The 16,085-nt window shown below is 50.4% G+C and overlaps 1 protein-coding gene across 3 annotated transcripts in view; it reads right to left on the bottom strand.

Annotated features, from left to right (window-relative positions):
- Nucleotides 1–16,085, bottom strand: part of ROCK2 (Rho associated coiled-coil containing protein kinase 2) — a 1,440,935-nt gene that overhangs the window by 227,984 nt on the left and 1,196,866 nt on the right. For all 3 annotated transcript variants that reach the window (XM_069605961.1, XM_069605962.1, XM_069605963.1), the window contains exon 19: nt 5,887–6,071. In XM_069605961.1, coding sequence (XP_069462062.1) covers nt 5,887–6,071 — 185 coding nt within the window. The remainder of the gene's footprint in view (nt 1–5,886; nt 6,072–16,085) is intronic.

The raw sequence follows: 16,085 nt of genomic DNA, 5'->3' as shown, positions 1-16,085 counted from the left end.
CAGATTTTTCTGCATTAGGTAACCTTTTTGGTAAACATTGGGTTACTAATGCATTTTTAAGTTCTAATTTCGACCATGTTGTGCTGGGGCTACTTTTGCCCAGGGAAACAACAAGCCAGACCCAAAATTGCAGTTCTGTCCAAGTGGTCACTGTGAGCCCAAGATGGCAACATCCATAGTGGTTTGAAATTGTTTAGACCAGTTCCTGGCCAAGTCACAACATTTCCTGTGGGGTTGGGCCTAGGTGTTTGGTGTTTTTTTTTAAACCAACTTAATTGGTTGACCAACACACCCTTTGCTTTAAATCCCCTTTTTGAAGTGATGGCCTGGAAGAAGCCAAAACCCTGGGAGTGAAGGTACATAGGAGAAACCTTGTTTCTGCTCTTACAGATTTTTACAACGTTACCTGCTGGACGATTTTGCAAACGAGAGCAGTTGTAGCGGATTTTGAGATCCAGTATGGCTAAACTGGTGGGACCAGTGTCTCTTGTCTGTGATCTGGTCTGCATTTTCGAGTTCTGGATATACTTCCCAGGTCTCAATACTCCGGCTGCTTGTCCTAATCTTCTTGGGCCAGGTCTTCTACCCTGGGAAAGCTTTCTGGTTCATTTCACTACACTTTACTGCCAGGTTCTGCCACCTTCGTTAAGCTGCTGCCACCTGGAAGGGTCTTGGAACTCCAACACACTACCTAGTCAGCTAAATAGCAGCCAGACATATTGGAGTTTTTTTCTACTGACACTGAAATGTGGCTATATGGCACAATATGAACCTTTTTTTAAAATAAAATGTATTTGCATTTTAACACAAAACATTACAATTAACTATTTAACCAACAACACACACAGCACTTCTACTGGCACTTTCATGTTGGAGTCCTTATTATCCTTAATTGCTTCATTCACGGCAGAGCCCCTTTCCCACTGTGCGTGATGTTCCTACGCCTCCTTATGAATTCCGCCCGGATGTCTCGGGAGGATAGCTCAGTGGCAAATTGCTCGCCTTGGAAGCAAGACGACATGGAGCAGCACAGGTTCAAGCCCTGGGTCCGCTCTAAGAAACCTCTGGGTATTAAGCGCGTTATAAATAACATATCATATCATATCATGTGAGTAGGCCAGCCCCTTTCTCTCGGCTCCTTTCGATTCGTGGTCTCAGAGCTTCCTCCATTGTCTGTTAGTTCTCGTCCCAGCCGCCTGACTCGTCCATACTGTCTCTTTCGTTGCTTTCGAACAGTTCCTGCACTAGTGCGTTCCATGCTAATATCTTGGCTCCACTACTGCCTTCCCGTCTCTGCGTCGCCCTTGTCCACACTGATGTCTCGGCCATTGCCGATTTGTGCAGATCCGCCCACCACCCTCCGCCAAGGGTCCTGTACTCGTGTTCCACGCCATCGCTATGCCGCATTTTGCCAGTATTGTCATCAAGTCTTTCATTTTTGCCATGTGTGTTCTCTGCTCGTTTCCCCTCAGGAACAAGCACAGCAGATAGGAGGCTGGCGACCACACCTGCATCTGGATACCTCCCTTCAGCGCTCTTTCCTTAATAGTATCCCAGAAGTTTGTTATTCTCGGGCTTGACCAGAACATGTGCACCATGGCTGCCAGCTCGTGCGCACAGCGCGTACAGCTCTGGGTCTGTTAGCCTCCCATATTCGACATTTGTTTTGGCGTCAAATATGCTCTATGTGTGAGATAAAGCTGCATCTGTCTGAACCTTGCATTCCTGGTCACTTTCTTTGGGTACCGGAGGGCCCTGTACCATTCTTCATCTGTGAAGGGTTTTTGGAGTTCTTCCTATTTCACTCGCGCCCGCAATTCTCTCCTGTTGTTGGTTCCTAGTAGTTGTTCACAGAGCCTGGACACTGTATGTCCCCCTTCTGAGACATTGTACCATGAGTCTAGAGCCTCCCCTGTGTCATCATCCTCTGGTAGGGTCACCCACCTTTTTCTTATTGTCTGGACCATGTTATTATACAGTATGAATTGGCCCTTGGCCCTTGTGTATGCCCTGTTCCTCCACCATGGTCTGGAAGTCTACCCAGTGTTCATTCTGCCACAGATCTCTTATTTGGGCTACCCCCTTGTCCTCCCACTGTGTTCTGAACTTTGCCAGGCTTGCAATGCGGTCGTCCAGCACTCCTGCAAGGGGTATTTGCCTAGAGCAGGGGTCTCTTATGTCCTGGATTTTCCATAGGGCTCGGCCCAGTTTGACTATGTTGGGCAGAGTGCTGGCTGAGGCTGTGTCCGTCCACAGGAGCTCTCTCAGGTAGTATTGCTGCAGTGACAATCTAAACAATATTGAGTCTATAGATGTGTCCTCGCCCAGCCACTGCGCCACGAACTGGAGTTGAGCTGCCAGGTAAAACCCGCTCAAATGCCGGGAGCCTCACCCCCTCACCCCCTATTCGTAGTCTCTTTGCAGTAGGCTCAGTGTTACCCTATTTCTCCCACAAAAAACTCCCTTGCCTTGGCACGTAGCTGTTTGAAAAACGTCCCGAGGATGTTGTAGGGGATGCTAGTAAAGTAATACAGAATGGCCACCCTCCCTATCATCCCCAGAGGTAGTGTCCTCCAAAACTGCATGGCATGCCTTATTTTGTCCAGGGCAACCTGTGTATTACCTTTATGTGTCTCCTTAATATTGTGGTATATATCCACTCCTAAATATCTAAAGGTGCGTGGGGTCCATGTAAGGCCCAGATCCAGTAACCAGTCCGCTGTCTCGTCTCTCAGGCCCGCCAAGGGGAACAACAAGGACTTTCCCTTGTTTATATTATGTCCCGACAGCCTGCCGAAATGCTCCCAGAGCTTCGAGCAGGTCTGGCAAGTGTGTCCGTGGGTTCTGCACATAGAGCAGCACATCGTCTGCATAGATTGATATTTGGTGTACCTTCCCAACTATCACCATTCCCGTGTCCTTGTACTCTGCCCTTACGAAGGCTGCAAATGGTTCCAGGGTCAAGATATACAACATCGGGGACAGCGGGCATCCCTGCTTTGTGCCCCGTGTTATGCTCCACTCCTCCGAAACATGTCTTCACCCTCGCCGTTGGGTCCTTGTATAAAAGCTAGGTATAGATCCCCTATCCCAAAGTGGGCGAGCACTCCCATGAGCCAGTCCCAGTTCACAGAGTCAAATGCCTTTACGGCATCCGACGATGCCACTACGCTTTCCCTTTCTTGTTGGTTCATGTGGTCTATGACATAGTGGAGTCTGCAGAGATTCCACGTTGCATTCATTACCGGTACGTACCCAGTTTGGTCTGGGTGCACCAGCGGGGGTATATCCCTTTTGAGCTGGTTTGCCAAAGCCACTGTAAGGATCTTGGAGTCCTGATTTATCAAGGATATGGTCTGTAGGACCCACACTCCAGAGGAGACTTCCCTGATTTTATTATTGGTACTATCACCGATTCCGACATGCTACTCGGCAGCCTCCCTGTATCGTATGCCTCCTCCAGTGTCTATAGCAGTCTCGGGGCCAGGGTGTCCTTATATTCCTTATAGAATTCATCAGGTCCCGGGGATTTACCGGTCGGGAGCTGGGCTATGACCGCTGATGGCTCTTCCACCGTGAGGGGCATGTCCAGCATCCGGGCATGTTCCTCGGTTGTCTCCCTTTTCCGTCTCCTGGAACCGGGAATATCATTTCTCATAGTATCTCGAGAAGACCGTGTAAATGCCTTCTTGGGACCTAATCACCTCTCCCTGTTCATCTGTGATTGCGTTCATCGGTTCCCGCTTATCCTCCTGCCTGGTTAGCCAAGCCAGGAGCCTACTGGGCTTGTCCCCCTCTGCGTGTAGCCTTTGAATGCATCTCCCATAGTCCAGCTTCACCAGCCTCTCCCAGATTGCCATATACTCCTGTCTCTTGGTGGTGAGATCTCCCAGTTCTGTTGTGCTTCCAATCTTTCAATCTCCCTTTCTATTCCTTCTAATTCAGCCGGAATATCTCCCCTAAGGATCCCTGCCTTCCCTATTGCCGCTCCCCTTACCACCATCTTGAATGCCTCCCAGACCGTCCCGGTACTATCCACACTCCCCAAATTGTGCTCGAAATAATCATCTATCGTGCTCTGGATGTGTTCCTGGAACTCCCCGTCCTGCAATGCTTCCGCCCTCAGTCTCCATGCGGGTATGGGGATTTCCTATATATGTGTGCCCATGTCGCCCCTAGCGGTGCATGGTCGGATAATGTATGTGTGCCCCGGTAAATTCTCTCAGTGTCTCCTTGCCCGTGAACAGATAATCTATTCAGGTGAATGTCCCATATGGGGCGCTATAATGAGTATATGCCTCGTTGCCCATATGTAACTTCCTCCAGACGTCCTCAAGTTTGAGCTGCTCCAGTATCTTCTGTAGCACTCTGGCCGGCAGTGCCGGGTGTCTTGTGCTTGGTGTCCGACCTATCCAGCTGGGGGTCCAGTGTGCAATTGAAGTCGCCAGCCCAAATGATCGTATCGTCCCTGTATGGGGCTATTCAGGGCATAAGTGTCCTGAAAAACTCTGTTGCATTGTGGTTAGGGGCGTAAGTGTTCACCAGGCACACCTCCCGGTTCTCCAGCATATCCTGTATGATCAGAACTCTGCCCTCCCAATCTCTTTCTTGCTTTATGAGCTGGAACAGGATCACCAGGGAAATCCATGTCAGCACTCCCCTCGCGTAGTTCGAATATGGTGAACTGACCTCCCCATTTCTTGGCGACCTTGGCTTGTTTTTCCACTGTCAGGTGAATCTCCTGTAGCATTGCTATATGGACTTTTGCCTTATTTAGCCATGCGTAGATCCTCAGCCTTTTGACGTATGCGTTTAGTCCCCTGGCATTCCATGTGACCACTTTTAAGACTTCCCAGCTCACGTGTTCGCTGTATCCGGTGGCCAGTACCTTCCCATGGGCTTGCGGGCTGTTATTCGTCCAATGTATGGTGTTTCCAGGCCTGTCCCCCTCGGTATGACTCTCAGATTCTCTGCCTTTGGGCTCAGCTCTGTCTGCTCTCCCTCTTCTCCTCTGCCGTGGTCTGGTCGTTTCATAATCTTTCCTCCTCCAGTGCCTTCTCCTAATCTAACTAACCATGCAACTCCTATAACTAAACAAACGCCCAGCCTCATCCCACCCCGGCTCCGGCTCCACCTCTTTCGACGTGCTCCCCTCCCTCCTGTGGGTGCACTCATTGCGGCGTGGTGCCTTGAAACTGGCATCATAAATTCTGCTCTCCTGCAGAGTCGCTTCTGTGAGACTTGGTGGCCTGTTGGGGTCGCGCGTCTCGCCGCCATCTGTGGAAATAATGAATCTTGCAGCTCCTTTATTTATATGTCTGCTGGCTTGCGTAATGTTCATAATGTCTGGGCCGTCATCCTGTGAAAAGGTCATTCCTGTTGGGACTTGGGGTTGATTCTCATTGTTAGCGTTTCTGAGCCTCCCTTGCGGAATGCCCTGTTGGTTCATCCATGGGAGGGCCTCGGCTGTCTCAAAGAAATACGATCTCCCCTCATGCATCACCTTTAATTTTGCCGGGTACAGCAACATATAATGTAAACCAGCTGCCTAAAGGCGTTCCTTGGCAGGTCCATATCTAGCACGCTGTCTCTGGACCAGGATGGTATAGAGGATAAATCATTATTCTGGAGGAGTTTCTGGTTATAACCCCTCCTTCCCTGGAGAATGTCAGTATTTTATCTCTGTCCTTAAAGTTCATGATTCTTGAGATCATGGATCTCGGGGGAGCCCCGGGTTGGGGCCTCTTGGGCAAGGATGGCACAATATGACCTTGTGTCTAGGTCTATGGTTTAACATTTGAATGCCAATGTTGTGGCTTATTTTATAGTTTACAGAAAAAGGCACAATGGTGACACTTACGAAAGTAAACAAAAAATAAGACTCACTTCCGTAATTCTCCATTTTGTTTTTCCAGGCTTAACTTGATTTCCATAAGATGGTTGACTTCTTGCTTCAGCTGTTTCTCAGACATCTTTAGCGTATTTACTTGCTGGACTTGCATCTTCAAATCATTCTGTGTGAGAGAACGTTTCTGGGTTTCCTGCTCTATTTTCAACGTCAAGTTTTTAACCTGAAACAAAAAAGTGAGTATGTTTCGAAGAAAATATTTAGACAGTGTTGCAGACTTCAGCAATGCAATCATTAAACAATTAAAAGTACTGTTTGCAACAAGGCCAATAATACACACAAATGACACTTAAGGTTGAAATCGCTTCAAAAAAGTGCCACTTTGAAAGCACCATATTTACTTGCATATTTCCCAAATATACCAATCAGCTAGGGCTAGTTTAAAGAGTTTGGCTAAGCCACAGCACTCGGTTGCTAATCAGTGGGCTCGGATCACAGGCCTGATCTGCTGGCAAAGGCTTAGAATCCAAGCCCTCAGATTGGTTAGGCAGACTTCCCTCTGGTGCTGCAATGCCATGTTCTCTACCTCAAGCTTCCTGCTCCCAGACTGCGCATGCCCCTCCAGCAGCCACGGTCCTCCGGATCTCTTTCATCCTCTCTTCCTACCAACATTCCCCCATTGCCTCAAGAGCACTTGCATGGCTAATGCTACTTGTTAAGATGAATTTCTAAAGTCTATCCTCGTGGAGGGATTTTGGGAGGTCCAGCTATTATGAACAGGAAAGTCATTAAAGTCTAGCCAAACCAAATGAAGGTAGGTAGGTAGAAGAGCAGTAAGGCTTGGACTCAGTAGGGTTTTGAGAGTGGTCCAGGACTACAATCAGACACACAGGGTATTCCAATATTTCCAGTTAGACAGAGAAGTACACAAACATACTACAATGTATTAAGCCTTTAAAATACACACTTAGCAATGAAACCTTCTGTTAAGTATTAACACACAACTATTATCAAAAAAACATATATACATTCACTATTGGGGCTTCTAAATAGAACCCACTGCACTTTACGTTAAGGTCAGCTAAGCAATAGTTAGCAGAAGTAAGACTTTCATTAACTGTGTGCAATAAAGTGAGCAAAGCGGTAGAAAAAATTAACAGTTACTCACCACAGTGACTAACGTACTCTTAGTCCATAGTCCTCTTTCCTCCATTCTGTATGGGCGTTCCTCGCGAGGAACATTAGATGGGAGCTTTTTCACCAGAAAAAATCTTCCCCTTTAAATCTAGAGGCGCACGGGGCGCGGCCCTGGGAGCATGATTTCGCCTGAATCCGCCCCCCAGCGCCACTCCTCAGTCCCCATTGACTCGTCGACAATGATAGGCATTGCCTAATGACACCACTACTAATCGGGGGGAGGATGGTGGGATGTATGGAGGAAAGACGACTGTGGACTAAGAGTATGTTAGTCACTACAGTGGGTAACTTAATTACTCTTACGTCCCATCCCCTTTCCTCCATACTGTATGGGCAATTACAACTGAATGTAGCCCCAGGTGGAGAGGAGCCCCTCCTTAAGTACACAGGTTTCTTAGAACCGCCTGCCCGAATGCCGCGTCTGACCTAGAGGCAGTGTCCAAACAGTAGTGTTTACAGAAAACCGAAGGGGTGACCAGGATGCCACCAGAGTCTGGATCACGCCGACTCTGCGAGCTGAGGTGAGACCCACACGCAGAGCTGTCTTCATGGTGACCAGCCTGATGTCCGCGGGCGCCCTAGGCTTAAAACGTTTGTGCGCTGAGGCGCTCAACACAACCTTAAGGTCCCACACCGGGTGTGGCTTCTTTATAGGCGTGTAAAGCCTGTGGAGGCCCGCCGGATGCGCCATTTACTCTTCTATTGGTTCCTAGTAGCCTTGATTCTAGCGCCCTGGATGATCTCTAGGTTAGCCTGAGATAGGCTTGAGCGTTTCAGCAGGACCAGCTCAGGAGCCACGCTGCGAGGGCTAGCTTGTGAGGAGTATGGCCCAGTAGTAGGTGAACGGGTGGTCTGTCCGAAAGGCTGAGCAGCTCGGATAAGCACGTTCTGGCAGGCCACCAGGGAAATATCAAAAAGATGCTGAGGCCGGGATTCCTTTATCTTGCAGGTCACCCTGTGGACTAGGGGTGTGGGCGGGAAGGTATATGGCGTCATGTCGTTCCATGGAATCTGGAATGCGTCGCCCAGGGGGCCGGAGCCCTGCCCCTGCCAGGGGGCGCACTATTGGCATTTCCGGTTGTCCCGGGACACAAAAAGATCCATCTGGGGATGCCCCCGTCTGAGGGAGATCTCCTTTTAGTACCAGGTTGTTCAACTGCCACTCGTAATTGAAAGTCCCAGTCTGCTGAGCCTGTCCATTTCCAGGTTGGATTCACCCGGGAAGCGGACAGCCCTGAAGTAAGTGTTCTCCAGAGCCCATTCCCACCTGCCGACTGCTAAACTGCACAGCAGAGGTGATTTTGTGCCCCCCTGCTTGTAGGCAAAGTACATGCTGGTGGAGTTGTCTGTCTGGATAAGAACTGACTCAATAAGAGGGAGAAAGGCTTGAGAGCCAACCAGTTGTGACCTGAGGGGCCGGCTGCTGGAAGGGCTTGCCCTGCCTCAGGTTGAAGTCTGCGGACCCCCAGTGGCGGTCCGATAGGGGAAAGGGTGGAAGGTTGACTGGCTCCTCTTGGGAGCCAGTCTCCCGATTCCCTGAGGCTGCGAAGTGCTGCTGTAATTTCCGCCACCTGGGTCTTGTGTGGGGCACGGCCAAAAGGACTGCTGCCCTAAGCCTCAGTAGGTGTTGGTACCACAAGGCCGAGGTCACGGGCCTAGAGAGGAAGTGAGCTGTAGCTCTCTTGAAGGCCGCAATCTTGTCCTCCGAGGGAAAGACTCTCACAGAGCTTGTGTCCCAGATGAGGCCCAAGAAGGTAAGGATCTGCGTGGGCTGCAGCTGACACTTCTTTGAGATTGATAGTGAACCCCAGGTAGTGGAGTGTGTTCCTCAGTGCGGAGACCGTATGCTGCACCGCTTCCGGAGAGGTGGCCCGGACGAGCCAGTCGACCAGGTATGGGTAGACGCGGTGGCCCTGGCCCTTGAGGGGGGCTGCCACTGCAATCATCAACCTGGTAAATACCCTGGGAGCCGAGTTGAGGCCGAAGGGTAGCACCTTGTATTGGAAATGGAAGCCCCTGATCCTAAAGCTCAGTAAGGAACGATGCGGCTGCCAAATCAGAACGGGTAGGTAAGTGTCCTTCAGATCCAAGGAGCACATCCAGTCTCCCCTGTCCAGTGTTTCTGCAATAAGAACTTCCTCAGTCTGTAAATGCGAAAATCCCGGAATAAAAGCCCAAGCCTCGCTGGGAGGTTGGGACTTCTTTCACAGCCTGGCTCTCACCGAGCGACCAGATCTCTGCCAGCAGAGAGCAGTCCCAATCTGTGGGAGAGTAGAGGAAGGTACCGGTATGCAGTACCCCGTGGAGACTACCCCGTGTCCTACCTTTTCTCCCTCTGAGGCTGATGCGGAGGGGGGGGATTGGAAGAACCCCTCGCCCCCCCGCCCCCTCTTCCTCCCCCTTTTGTTGTTTCCTCCGATGCTGACTCAGAGAATGGTCCGGTTGTCTGGATCTCTGTTCTTGGAGGCCTCGGAACCCGCCAAACACCGGCCGCTTGTCAGAGAGTCACTGACTGGGTGTAGGCCTTGGGCGTGGCCCTTCTAGGAATACATAAATACCTTGCGGTTTGCGATCTGTTCTTTTTATCTCATTCCTCATCCATGGTGGGGTGGAAGAGGTCACTGCCCTCGAAGGGAAGGTCCAATATACGTTCCTGGACTTCGGGCTTAAACTTAGTAGCTCAGGGCCAGGCCGTCCTCATGCCCGTGGCAATGCAGATGGCCCAGGCATTGATGTGCGTCACGGTGGACTCCATAATCTCCTGCACTATCAGCCTGGATTCTCCTAGTCCCTCCTTGAAGTGCGCTTGGCTCTGTGCTGGAGGTTCTGGGAGGTAGTCCGCCATTTCCCGCCAGAGCCCTTGGTTAGCGGCTGCCAACATGGCATCTGCGTTGGCCTGCCGCCGGTGCAAGGAGGCCTGGAGTACAGCTTCTTCATGTACGCCTCCAAGATCGTCGTCTCCTTGCCTAGCAGCGTCGAGGACGAGATGGCCAAGGACGAGTGCAGCTTGGAATAGAGTGATGCCGCCGCTATCACTGCGGTTGAGGATGAGCTGAAAGCAAGAGTGTGTCCACCACCATCTGCCTGCACTTGGTGTCGAGGCGCAGAGTGGCAGACTGGGCCGAGCGTGGCTTGAGCCACCCCTTCTTGGCCAGGGAAGCTACGTCTTTATGCATTGGGGTCCCAGTTTGGTAGGGGGCGTTAGGGTGAGGACTTCTGCTAAAACCCCCTCCTTGGGCTGCTCTACCTTGGGCTGAGGAAGGCCCAAAAACGTTGCCAAACCTGCAAGGCGATCCTGGAAGGCCCTGCCTAAAGATGGCGTGTCAGAGTCCTCCTCCTCATCCATGTCCGCCAGGCACAAGGGGTCCGGATCTGATGCAACAGTACTGGGAGCCGTGGGTTACGGAGTGGAGACCGGAGCCGGTGGCTGCTGCAGTGGCTGGTGTGGAACCGCCTGTACTGTGGCAGGGAAGCCAGAATTGGAGGAGCCGGCTGGGGCAGCAGCGTCTGCTCTGGGGCCTATGGTACCAGAGCCCTCAGAGGAATGACTATGGGTGCCAGTGGGGTGACCTGAGGGAGAATGCCCCTGTTGGCATCCTGAAGGATGGCCCCCTCTGGGGAGTTTGCATCAGCCCTAGGAACGCTTCGAAGAACCCATCTTCGGATGCTGAAGAGGTGTCGGGTGATATTGACAGAGTGTCCGAGGGCGGCTGGGACCGGAGCACACACTGCCTGAGGTGCAGGGGAAACTTTCCCTGCGCTGCTGATGGATAAACTGTAGGCCACGCACCTGGCTGACACCGGTCCTGCCTTGCGACTCTTTTCTACTCGCTCCGCAAGAGGGGGTATTGGATGAGCGCCCAGTATGCCTGGCGTGGTGGCCATTTTGACAAGCTGCGTGCCGAATTCATGGTGACTGGCTTGCTGGACCCAGCCCCGTCCCAGATGCTTGCCGTTGAAACAGGTCTATCCTGTACCTGACTTGGAAGGCGTATTGCCCTCCGCAGAGCTGCCGGAAGTGCTGCGTGAAGGCGCCCCCTCGGACACGATGCCGGTATTAGGACGTTGCCCCTCGGGAGTAACCCCAGTAAAAGAAACTTGCGGTCCCTCAGTTTTAGGGAGAATTCTCCAGACTGGCTAATTTCCCTTACCTACTGAGCCCCTCAGCAGCTTTGCTGGATGTCTAGGATTTATATTTTTCACCTGGTAAGAGTATGTTTATTTGTTTGAGCATTTATATAGCACTAAGAACCCTCAGGTATCTGAGCGCTGCTTATTTCCCACGGTATGTGGTGTTTATTTATCGACCTCGGAAGGATGAAAGGCTGAGTTTGGCCCAGCCGGGATTCGTACCTGCGTCAGCAAGCTCTGCACGGATGTCAAAGTGAGCGCTCTAATCGCTGTGCTATCTGACCATCTTTTGAGCCTTTCTTCCCACTCTTACATGTGTTTTGCTGGGTGTGTTTAACATTTTCTTGTGTTAATAGACTGTGGAGCTTCACCTACTCCATAGGCATCATCTTTTTACTGTGCGTTACACAGCACCTTAAGTGCAGTGACACAGGATTGTCTTTTAGATTTCCCAACTCAGACTCCATTTTCTGGGACTGACTACTGTCTCCCGGAACATGTAAAGTTGCCATTGACTTTATTAGTCTTTTTAAATCCACAGACCCAGTACAAACTATCTTACATAGAGTACTGGAAAGGGTTAATACTTATCCTTTTTTGTCTGTTTCTCTTGGAGCATTGTTTCGCTCCCTTTTCATCTAGACTTGGCTGGTGGCAGTGGTAACTATCCTATTTTTGCTACCGCGGTTATCTTAAATAACCTTGCTAATGTTTTAGGCTATCTTGGCAGCCTAGAACTTAAACCCGCTAGACCATATATGTTTTTATACGGTTACGGCTGGGTTTATTCACCATTTCTTTTTGAAAATGTCTTTCTCGTGTTTTACCCTGTGCGCCAAACCAGGTTTGGTTCTTTTGTTCACCGCCTTTTCGCAGGCTTTTACACAGAAGCCCTCCTTAGGCGCCTGAAGGTCTGGGTAAGCAGGATATGAGGGAGGGGTTTTAGGGCCCCTGCCATGGGTTCCCTTGGTAACCCAAGTCGCACTCTTGTTTGATTGGCTAGGTGACAGTCCCGCCAGGGCATCCACCCTGCTGTGTGATTGACAGCCAGGCTGTGTGAATGAGGGAAAACTGCATACAAAGCATGTCTCTGGGTCTGGAAAGGGAGAGTCGCCACTGGAACGAAAGAACGAAAGAACCGATGAGGAGCTGACAGAAGAGGACCCCTACAATGACTGAACCGCTCGGTGAAGCCCTGCTGCAGGTCCGAATCTTCAGACTCCAACAACAGAGGAGATCTACCAGGAATCTTCTTCCAATGAGCTAGTAGGACCAACCAGTTCGCCCAAACTGCAAGCCAGGACTCCCTCCTCTGGTCGAATTTGCTGTACAGAGGTACAGTGAACCGGTTAGCCTTGAAGGTCGGACCCTGCTTGGGTTTTAAGGAGCGCACCTTTTATTAGTTGCTTTGCTCTGCTGCTGATTTCTTCCCTGAGCAGTGCAGGACCCTCCAGTCTTCCTACTTCATGTCAGTTCGACAGTCGCTTCAGGATCCGTGAGCCTGCAGGAACTGCCATGAAAGTCCCCCTCAGCTACAGCGTCTTCTCCGTTTAAAGGTACTAATCTGGTTGTTCGTTTCGTCCAGCCGCGGTGAAGGTGTGTGAAACCTTTAGCCAATCCGAGGGCTTGTCCTTCTCTACTCGTTAAACTAATTTTTCTGCCGACCAACTTTGTCCGGAACTCTTAGCAAAGACTTAACAGCAAACTACCCTGATCTGTGTGATCTTGAGCAAAAGACTTTTGTCCTATTGACTTTGGCCCTAAGCCTTTTTGATTTGATTCCATCACTGTAGTTCCTCTTTCTATATTGCACCACTTACTTACCTGTTGGTGCTGCTCAAGTTTTATCTAACTTTGTCTTTCCCTCCCTTTTTAAATTACTGGAGTGCCAGTTTTCTCATATTTCATTTTGAGTTTAACTTGTCCAGAATCTATTGGGAGTGGTGCGGTGTATTAAGAGTGTGATTTTTCAACGGCTTTACTTTAGTGAAATGTTTAACAACTGATGTGTAAATAAATGTATATTCTTTTACTCAGAAACCTTGAGTCAGTGTTTGTTTGAATCATAGTAATTGCTGTCCTTTGTGTAACTATTGATACTGCTCACTTGCTCTTGAGATAAGCCTGGCTGCTCAGCTATCGCTACCACTTTACTGTGTAGTACAGGCTTGTACCAAAGGTAAATTTGTAGCATCACGTGTAGTCTTAATTGTTTGTGGTGTTCCCAAAGGGTACTGCATATAATTCTGCCTAACACTCAGCACTGACACTAGAAGCATCCGGAGACCCCCCAGCCATGAAGCCGGTAGCTGGACTATCCTCGGTACGTGTGCAGGTAACTAGGGCATTGCCCCTCGGGAGTAATCCTGGTATTTCAGGACCTGGTAGGCGTTTCACCCTCGGCAGATCTGCCGGCACTACAGCGTATAGCCCCCCCCCCCCCCTCAGACACGTTGCTGGTAGTAGGGTGTGGCCCCTCGGGTGAAGACCGGGTAAAAGAACCTTCCGGTCCCTCCGCACTGCCACCGGGAGGATCCACTGACCAGCCCCCCCCCTCCCCCCATCGGCCTACCAGCTGGTAGCTGATTTAGCCACAGTACTTGTGCTGGTATGAGGACATGAGCGGTTCCTCTCACGCGGGCGAGTCCTTGGAAGGAGTCTCTCTTGTGGGGCACACTGGAAAAGAGTGGCCCTACCTTGGGCCTAGATCGATGATAGACCAAGTCCTTCCGGTCCTCTGGAGGCGATCTCTGGGAGAGCTCCTTCTACCTGGCTAGTCTGTCTTCAGAGACCTCTATGACAGCGCGTTGCACGCGGTACGAGCTCGCCAGCCGTGGTCAATGTCAATACCACAGCAACCTAGGCAGAGGGCGTGGGGGTCTGAAGTTGCAAAGAGCCTCTCGCAGGATGGACACCTGCTGAACCCTGTAGAAGTTGACATGCGCCAGGGAAGACCGTGACGCTTGAGGACCAAGTGCCTGAATGATCAAAAGTAAAAAAGACCGAAGAGAAGAAGTATCCACGCGTTGAATTACATGGCCGAAGCCAAACCCAGGAGCGCTGGTGAATTTGTCGACGCGGAAGAGGGGACTGAGGAGTGGAGTCGGGAGGCAGAGTCGGGCGAGCGCATGCTCCCAGGGCCTCTGGGTTTAAAGGGGAAGCATATTTTTTCTGGTGAAAAAGGTTCTGTCGTCCATCCCTCGCGAGGGACACCCATAAAGTATGGCGGAAAGGGGACGGGACGCAAAAGTACAGTTAATTCAACAACAGTAAGCACAGGTAAGTAATGAAGCTGAAGAATATAGACAAAACACCTATGAGAAGTCCTAGAATTAGATGCCTAACTCTTCCTAAGTACGGCCCTGATCAAATATGGCTTTCACACCCTGACGGGGGTTCCAGACATGGCCAGTAATGGCCCTCCAGCCCGAGCCATTGTAGGCAAGAGTGAAGCCAGGGCCTTGGCGATGACTGTGGGCCATGTACGCTCCCCCCGCTGGGGCATGAAAACCATTTGCACCCTGGTGTTCATCCCCTGCCAGTTTGAATGGTGCAGATCCTTGCTATTGGTCGGGTGGGGGCAGATCCGGCCCAGATCCTGGATAAAAGGGGACACTGCAGCCATTCTTGGGATAATCGTTGGAGCCAAGACCCCTAGACAGGAGAGCAGCCCCCTCAAGACCTGGAACTCATTGTTGGAAGATCGCCAGCAGCCACTTCACTTGCCTCGTGAAGCCCCGTCTCTGCAGACCTCCTGAAGACTTTCATGGTGCTTCGACAGTTGGCCCTCTGGGAACAACCAGTCCCAACTTCTGCTCGAAGATCTAACCATTGGAAACCCTGAGAACAGTCCAGGAAGCATCATGTAGGCCAGCCAGACGTCGTCCTGGGATACTTCACTGCATCGGTCACTGCCCCAAGATGAGCCTTGGGGACTCAGCAGTTCCACAGCTTATGAAGCGAGAAACATTTCCCGGAAGTTGCAGCTCTCCACCACAAAGAGGGATCTTGCAGGAATGGTTTCTTTGTTTCCTTCACACGGGTAGTCTTCTGCCATGTTCCTCAAGTGGCCATAGCTGCTTGCCACTTGAATCGCGTCCTCGGAGGTTGTTGCTGGGGTACTGGTCCAGTGGTCTGTGTATCCTGGGTGTCCAGCTGTACAAAATCATCCCAACTGAGACCGGAACCACGATCTAGCCAGAGCCAAAACCTGATACCTTAAGCAACGTCTGCACCTACGACACCTGCACTGCATTTGGCTGTGGCACCTTTTCTTCAGATGTTATGTCCCCCCCAAAGTTACTCCACTGCACAGGGAGTGAGTAAAGATACCTGTTTGGGTCCTCCCCCTATCTCTCCCTTTGCTTATCTTTGAACGGTGTTCTGGCCTGGTATCCCCCTTTAGGTCTCCCCTAAGGCAGCTTGATTGCAAAAGAGTCTGTAAAAGACTTTTCTCTTATTTTCTTTAACTAAACTTTGGAACACTTACAAGTTACTTGATGGTTCAAGTCAGCACTTAATCAAACCTCCTAAAGAGACTCCTAGCATCCTGAGAAGACCTATTGGGACCTGTAACTAAGGGCACAGGGCCTCTTCTTGTCTAGGTAGGGAATAGTACCTTCATTTCTAAGGTTTTACTTGGTGTTTGCTAACTGCTTTATTTTCAGCCTATTAATCCTCAGTGTTGATAATGACCTGGTTCTATTTCTTTATTCACTTGCTTTACTACATTTACAGTATTCTGAAACTGATTCCAGCTGTATGTAAAAAGTGAAGCGTTAATGCTCTTAGCAGAGCACACCAAGATGAATGTGCATATCATTTTTTTCATAAATTTTATTGTATATTTATTTTATTACAAAACCTTTCACAATGTCACATTTCCCGTTACTTTCCAAAATGTTCCCCA

The sequence above is a fragment of the Ambystoma mexicanum genome, chromosome 4p, assembly GCF_040938575.1.
Source record: "Ambystoma mexicanum isolate Mex_15411 chromosome 4p, UKY_AmexF1_1, whole genome shotgun sequence".
Lineage (NCBI taxonomy): Eukaryota > Metazoa > Chordata > Amphibia > Caudata > Ambystomatidae > Ambystoma > Ambystoma mexicanum.
This window is presented reverse-complemented; position numbering and strand designations above follow the sequence as displayed.